Source organism: Oncorhynchus clarkii, chromosome 2 (genome assembly GCF_045791955.1).
Source record: "Oncorhynchus clarkii lewisi isolate Uvic-CL-2024 chromosome 2, UVic_Ocla_1.0, whole genome shotgun sequence".
NCBI lineage: Eukaryota > Metazoa > Chordata > Actinopteri > Salmoniformes > Salmonidae > Oncorhynchus > Oncorhynchus clarkii.
The window spans coordinates 23,206,001-23,214,014 of record NC_092148.1 but is presented as its reverse complement, the minus strand read 5'-3'; the positions used below and the strand labels follow the sequence as shown (position 1 = coordinate 23,214,014).

Genomic DNA, 8,014 nt, shown 5'->3' with positions numbered 1-8,014 from the left:
TCTTGGGCACAGGGACTATGGTGGTCTGCTTGAAGCATGTTGGTATTACAGACTCGATCAGGGACATGTTGGAAATGTCAGTGAAGGGCCTCCGGGGTGGCGCAGTGGTTAAGGGCGCTGTACTGCAGCGCCAGCTGTGCCATCAGCGTCCAGGCTCTGTCGTAACCGGCCGCGACCGGGAGGTCCGTGGGGCGACGCACATTTGGCCTAGCGTCGTCTGGGTTAGGGAGGGCTTGGCCGGTTGGAATGTCCTTGTTTCATCACGCACCAGCGACTCCTTTGGCGGGCCGGGCGCAGTGCACGCTAACCAAGGTTGCCAGGTGCACAGAGTTTCCTCCGACAGATTGGTGCGGCTGGCTTCCGGGTTGAATGCGCTCTGTGTTAAGAAGCAGTTAGGCTTGGTTGGGTTGTGTATCGGAGGATGCATGACTTTCAACCTTCGTCTCTCCTGAGCCCGTATGGGAGTTGTAGCAATGAGACAAGATAGTAGCTACTAAAAACAATTGGATACCATGAAATTGGGGAGAAAAAGGGGTAAAATATATTTTTTTTTAAATAAAAAAATAAAATGTCAGTGAAGACACCTACCAGTTGGTCAGCACATGCCCAGAGCACACGTCCTGGTAATCCGTCTGGCCCCACAGCCTTGTGTATGTTGACCTGTTTAAAGGTCTTACTCACGTCGGCTACGGAGAGTGTGATCACACAGTCGTCCGGAACAGCTGATGTTCTCATGCATGCCTCAGTGGTGCTTGCCTCGATGCGAGCATGGAAGTGATTTAGCTCGTCTGGTAGGCTTGTGTCACTGGGCAGCTCGCGGCTGTGCTTCCCTTTGTAGTCTGTAATAGTTTGCAAGCCCTGCTACATCCGACGAGGGTCGGAGCCGGTGTAGTATGAATCAATCTTAGCCCTGTATTGACGTTTTGCCTGTTTGATCGTTCGTCGCAGGGCAGAGCAGGATTTCTTGTAAGCTTCCGGGTTAGAGTATATTTAAGTGCCTTTGAAGGGGGTACGGTAGTCGGTGCCAGGCGCACCAGTTTGAGTGTGTCAAGAACTGCAACGCTGCTGTTTTTTTCAGGCTCAACAGTTTCTCTCTCGTGTGTATCAAGAATGGTCAACCACCCAAAGGACATCCAGCCGACGGCAGGCCAGTGGTCGAAAAAGGGTCATTGATGAAAGAGGACAGAGGAGGCTGACACGAATTGTGTAGAGCAGCAACAGACGGGCTACAGTTAGTCATGTTTTCATGGCGCACATTTGGCCCATTGATAAAAGTGGAGCAAGTTTTGAACGCCACAGGATATCTGAACATCATTACCAATCAGATGCATCCTTGCAAGGCAGCAGTGTATGACCCATGGCACAAGGCTAGGATTGTCCAGGAATGGTTCCACAAACATGACAGATAATTCAGCTACTGCAGTGTCTTGCACAGTCACCAGATTTCAATCCAATTGAGCATCTGTGGGATGAGATGGAATGATCTATTCAGAGTAGAGATCCTCTACCAGCCAACATAACACAACTGTGGGAAGCATTGGAGTCAACATTGGCCAGCATCCCTGTGGAACGCTTTTGAAACCTTGTAGAGTTCATGCCCCGACAAACTGGCTGTTCTGAGGACAAAACGGGGTACAACTCAATATTAGGAAGGTGTTCCTAACGTTTTGTACACTCAATGTGTTATAATATACTGTAGTTGTGCTTTGGTTTTCAAGCCTGAATGGCTGAAGTGAATGCATGAATAGTAAATACAGTACAAATGATGTTGTTCTCCATGACATGCACTGAATGTGACAGTTCTCTGGACTGTTTGTCTTCCGAGTGAAACGACCAACCATTTTATTGTACCATCAAATGCATTTGTAAATGTGTTTGTAATTTGACAGTTCTGTATAGTGATGTGCTATCGAGATCATCTCATGCAGCCTGGCATTGTAAGGACGCAGTGTTGCATGGAAAAGCAACCTGTAGGCAGACAGCGAGCAGTGTGACGTACTGTAAGCAGCATGGTATATATATATATATATATATATATATATATATATATATATATATATATATATATATATATATATATATATATATATATATATATATATATATATATATGGGGACAGCCAAGGGTTTTAATGGTTCGTAGAAAGTTGTGGAACAGCACTTAAAATGAGTTTGCCTTTCCATGTGATAGTAATTGAAATAGAATGGCATGTGCTTAACTATTGCTGTATAACTGGATATCCAACGTTGGCACAAACGTATTGCAGCCCGGTTGGTTCTGTTCTGCCTCCCGCTGGACCTCTTGGAAACAACAAACCATTCATGTAAGCTCACAAGATCAGGGTGGCTCCTAAGTCTACCTCTGAACTGCCTTAGCCATGGTGCTTAACGCTGTAGATTAGGCCCAGAAGACATGTATTTTCTGGGTAAAGTAATCCTGAAGGATTTGAACCCTTCAACCCTTGACTTCCAAGATAGTTTTGTCTCTTTATCCATCTATCCCCTTTCATCTCAGGTTGGGCTTGACCCCTAATTCATTTCCCTCTTCCCATGCTTCAACAATGTCCTCAAAATGTCAAAGATGGGCGTACAATCAGAGGGGAGACATTTTGGTGGTGCTGTTTAGCCTGTCACTGTCTTTCACCTCACAAAATAAGTAGATCGGTCTACATACTCCCTAGTACCGCTCATTTCCAGGTCTGCTCTCCCTCAGCTCTCCAACCTTACAGATGTACTTACTGTCAGCGCCAGTCATCTACCGTCACCTCCAGTCTCTTTGGTCTGTTCCACACCGGGGGCGTCAGAGTCCTGCTCTCCACTGTGGGGGCCCTGGTGGGCGGACAGGCGGTCCAGAGACCTGGGCGACATATTAATGTCCCTTCTTCTATAGCACCAGCACATGGCCAGGTCGGCCCGGAACGAGGGCGTGTAGAAGCCATAGATGACTGGGTCAAAACATGTGTTCAGGTTGCCGAAGACAAACAGGGCGTGGTGGATGTATTCAGGCGTGACCTGCAGCATCTCCGGCTGGAACCAGTACCAGATACCCAGGAGGTAGTAGGGCGTCCAGCAGACCACGAAGGACATCACAATGATGATGGTCATCTTTAGAGTCTTCATTCGTGCTTTGGGGATCATGTCTGTGCCACTGCGCCTCAGGCAGGACTCGCCAGCTGGAAATGTATGGCACTGGTTAGTAGCTTCCTAAAGCTAATGTAGCTATCATATCTCGCCTAAACATTGTCAATGCATAATTCATGTTGGAACAGCATATAGGCCTACTGAGGTTGCCATTTTGGACATGCAAGTATTGTGGTTGCCAGATTGGAATAGCTAGCTTGTACCTTTGTTCCTGTGGAGTTGCTGATTGATCTCAATAAGGATGTGTGTGTAGCAGAAGCTCATGACCAGCAGGGGGAACACGTAGAGAGTGACAAAGTAGAACATGTTGTAGACCGTCTCCTGCCATCGCTCTTTGAAGCTGCCATGGGTCACACACTGGGTGAAGTCTACGCCCTCGGCCTTGATGGCCCGGAAGATGAACAGCTGGGGAACAGGAAGTCACTGAGTAACAACAACATCTAAGACGTATGACAATCCACCTACTGTAAATACAGTAGTACCTTTCACACAGGTATACACTGGGCTACTACAGTACTACTTTAGGTTGTGTTGAGGATAATTTAATCTACCTTCAAAGTATAAAACTCAGTTGAGGTCTTGGCTGCTATTTTGTGCCGGCGCACTGGCCAGAAATGGGTGGTTTAATGAGAAAATGCAGTGGCTGAGTCATGTCTGCAGTATTTTCTGATTAATGAATGCAGTGGTCAGTAGCATCACAATAGCGTTCGAGGTGGATCCATATTCTGCATTGGCTTTCAAAATTATTTGGGGACATAAATCACCATGACAGACATATATAAATACTGAATTGATTTATGATTTTATACTTTCAGTTGTATCCAATCTGAGTTGTTAGCCTTTTGCAACAATGCAATTTGACTTGTTTTCCAATCCCCCATGTATTAATAAAACGTTAGATTGTTTTCAGTGTTTAAATACTTGCTTTTACAACATCTCCCTCCTCCCACTGCTGATGTTGCACATTCCTAATTCTCAGGAATATAATCACATTTCACACTCTGGGGGGCACAATTAACTAACTAATATCAGCATGCCAGGAATTTAAAGATTTCTCGCTGAAATGCCTCCTCATTTCCAGGAAGACTCCAGAAGGCATATCCCTATCTGTCTATCTACCCCCTTGTCCTTGCCCCAGTGCTGCATAGGGGCGGTGATTACGTGGGATCTCAGACAGTGTGGCACTGATACGTAAATCCTGTTGTGCCCCTCTGCACTCTGCAGCCCTGAGAATTAAATTAGAGGGGAAGAGCCTGAGGCGAGACGTTCAAGATGCTCATGCACTGTGGTGAATCACTTGCCTACCAGCAGGTGCACTGATAAAACTCCCAGCAGCCCCGGCGCCACTCTGGCAGCAAATTAGGCTTATTTGTCTACTCAGATACATAAATATATCCTCATGAGGGACGCATGCCGTTTCTCCCCCTTTGAATCTCCCGTCCCACACCCTGACACTCTACCCCCTTCAAGCAAACAGTCACTCTCCTGCAGCTTGAAGTAAGCCATCCAAACAATGTAGAGAAGCCTGGACTACTTTGAAGTTGTGGTGCAGTAGTATGCCATTACTCTTTGAAACCATTTTACATACTGTGCAAGAATATACCCAAGAACAATACAAACTACGGTAAGTTATTTACTGTACATTTTCTATTTCCTTAGGCTACATTCTAAATCCGATAACTTGTAATATATTTTCTACAGGGGAAAAAAAGATGCCCCGCATTGTGATCTTGAATTGGTTGTAGCCAAAAACAAATTCAAGATCACACTGTGGGGCATCTTTTTTTTATCTTTTTTTATAATAATAATATATTACAAGACATAAACCACTCTGTCAAGTTCAGAGGAAATATTTAATTTCCCTGTCAAAGCAAATCAATGAATGCATCCATCCACATTTCCCTCTACACCGGCTGTCCTCACAGACCAGTGCACTATTAACTATCACTTTCACATAATCCTTAATGCACTGATTTTGTCAAGGGGTTTTCAGGAAAGCATTTTTCAATGACACGGCAGGCAGGACTGTGTTTTTGATTCAAGGAACACATTGCCAAAGAGCCATGGAGATCCTCAGCCTATATTCATTATATCCCCATCTAGGTCCATCAGTATGTGTGCACAGTAGGCGAAGTGGTCTCAATTTCTGGATGAGATGAAAGTTGAGTACAGCACACCATGCAGGAACAGAATCGTAGGTAATGCCTCCTCGTTTGTCACTGTGTGTGTATGTGTGTGTGTATTAGATGTACGCTTGACCTTGACCAGATTAATTCAGTATCTGTCATAAATGATGACCTCAGCCTCCTTTCACCTGTCATCATTCACCACAGTGCATCAGCCACTGGGTCGAGAGTGTTAACTGGCACTTGAAACATCTGTGCAAACCGATTGATTATGTGTACACTCCTGCTCAGCCCAGTCAAAGCTCCTCTCTGTCCTGGCACCCCAATTGTGGAACAAGATTCCCCCTGAAGCTAGGACAGCAGAGTCTCTGCCCATCTTCCAAAAACAACTGAAACCCAAACTTCTGTATTGAGGCAAAATGTACTTACGACAACAGTGATATGTGGTTCTCACCTAGATATCTATTTTTTATTTATTAATGTAATTTTTACCCCATTTTTCTCACCAACTTTGTGATTAAGATCATGTCTCATCGCTGCCGGGCTCGGGAGAGGCGAAAGTAGAGTCACGCGTCCTCCGAAACATGACCCGCCAAACCGTGCTTCTTAACACCTGCCTGCTCAACTCGGCAGCCAACTGCTCCAATATGTTTGAGGGAACACTGTTCAACTGATGACCGAGGTCAGCCTGCAGGCGCCCGGTCCGCCACAAGGAGTCACTAAAGCGTAATGAGCAAAGTAAACCAACCCCCCCCCCCCGGCCAAACCCTCCCCTAACCCGGACGATGCCCTATGGGACTCCCGGTCATGGCCGGTGATCAAACCCCAGGCTGTAGTCACTCCGCAACACGGCGATGCAGTGCCTTAGACCGCTGCACCACTTGGGAGGCCCCCCCACCTAGCTATCTTAAGATGAATGCACTTACTCTAAGTACCTTTGGATGAAAGCGTCTGCTAAATTACTAAAATGTAAATACACACTTCTAAGTGCCTTGACTAACCCACAGCTAGAGCTGCACTTGGCATGAACACGTCATCTCAACAACATACCAGGAATGAACAAAATTACTTTAATTTTAAGGAATTTACCTTGAATTTCTTGGAGTGCCACACTATTTATAGTAAACAAGGCTACCAGGGTTTTAACTCACCTGTGGTAAGGCCAGAAGCACGCTGAGGCCCCAGGCCAGACCCAGCATCCTCTTGTTCCGGTGGTGGGAGTTGAGTGAGTCCAGCGGGTGCAGGATGGCGTGATGCCTGTCCAAACTGACCACCACCAGGATGAAGGCTGACGAGTGCATGGCAAACAGCTTGAGGAAGCACAGCATCTTACACATGGCGTCTCCGCCATACCACTGCACCGTGATGTTCCAAATGGCGTCCAGTGGCATCACCACAAAGGTCATCATCAGGTCGGCGGTGGCCAGGCTCATGATGAGTGGTCGCAAGTGAGAAGCCAGGCGCCGGCCACGCCCCCGGCACACACTGACCAATAACGCAAGGTTGCTGCAGGCAGCAAATAGGAAGAGGATTAAGGTGGCGCCGACACGGAATTGGGCAGCTCGGGTGAAGGTGGGCGCCTCCCAGTCAACCAGAGGTGGAAACTGAGACATGTTTGAGAGGGCGGGTTGCATTGACCCGGTGGCACCCACTAAGGGAGGCCTCAGGAGGGACAGGTTGCCAGACATCCTGGGTTGGAAAAGACAAGGTTTAAATGAATGACTGTAGATGACAAAGTAAAACATGTATGTCATTATTGTGATTACATACATTATTATCATATACACATCAAAGTTTTTATGCGTTGTCAGATATTCTACGTTGCTCTGGATAGTATAAGTGATTATCAATGTAAAATAAGACCTCAGTCCACAGTCCACCAACCAGCTCATCAGAGAGAAGCGTACCCACTGGGTACACCACATAATTTCAATGTGGATAATTGGATAATATTTGGTTGAGACGTTGATCAATTAGATTACAACATATATTCACCCACTCAAAAAGCAGTGGTGTAAAGTTCCTCAGTAAAAATATTTTCAAGTACTACTTAAGTAGTGTTTTGGGGTATCTGTACTTTACTATTTATATTTTTGACAACTTTTACAAAATATTGTACTTTTTACTCCATACATTTTCACTGGCAACCCAAAGAACTCATTACATTTTGAATGCTTAGTAAGACAGGAAAATTGTGAAATTCATACACTTATCAAGAGCACACGTGGTCATCCTTACTGCCTCTGGTCTGGTGGACTCACTAAACACAAAGGCAAACCAAATACTTTTACTCAAGTAGTATTTTACTGGGTGACTTTCACTTTTACTTGAGTAACTTTATATTAAGGTATAATACTTTTAATCAAGTATGACAACTGGGTACTTTTTCACCACTGTCAAAAAGAAAGCCAAAAGTTAGTTGAATTGCCAGTGTGTTATCACTATGCTTTCAACCATCTAAAAGCACAACCAAATGCCAATGGAAAAACAATGTCTGATTTTTGGTTTAATTGTCACCCAAATGTCAATCACTGCACTTTCAACCATCTTAAAGCACAGCAAAGTTCAAATGGGAATACAGTGTCAGATATTTTGTTAAATGTGTTATCACTGTGTTTAATTCATCTAATAGCAGAATCAAACCTGTATTGCAGTTGAGATTACATTAATGCCATTTGAGATTCTATGCAGATTGTGACGATCTCCATAGACCTGCAACATCCTACGCATACTATCTTGAACATGCA

At 45.1% G+C, this 8,014-nt stretch overlaps 1 protein-coding gene across 1 annotated transcript; it reads right to left on the bottom strand.

Annotated features, from left to right (window-relative positions):
- Positions 1 to 2,751: 2,751 nt before the first annotated feature.
- LOC139380377 (gonadotropin-releasing hormone II receptor-like) lies at positions 2,752 to 7,192 on the bottom strand. The gene is made up of 3 exons (XM_071123006.1): positions 6,419 to 7,192; positions 3,345 to 3,546; positions 2,752 to 3,173 (listed from the first exon to the last, which is right to left on the bottom strand). Exons 1-3 carry the CDS (start codon positions 7,190 to 7,192, stop codon positions 2,752 to 2,754), a joined length of 1,398 nt encoding a protein of 465 aa, XP_070979107.1.
- Between the last annotated feature and the right edge of the window lie 822 nt (positions 7,193 to 8,014).

Bases quoted from the DNA above. Each gene is read 5' to 3' on its own strand.
- LOC139380377 (XM_071123006.1), bottom strand. From the start codon at position 7,192: ATGTGGTGTACCCAGTGGGTACGCTTCTCTCTGATGAGCTGGTTGGTG. The intron at 3,547-6,418 runs GTGAGTTAAAAC...CCTGTTCCCCAG, and splicing joins TGCTTCTGGCCTTACCACAG to CTGTTCATCTTCCGGGCCAT. The intron at 3,174-3,344 runs GTACAAGCTAGC...ATACATTTCCAG, and splicing joins GCAACTCCACAGGAACAAAG to CTGGCGAGTCCTGCCTGAGG.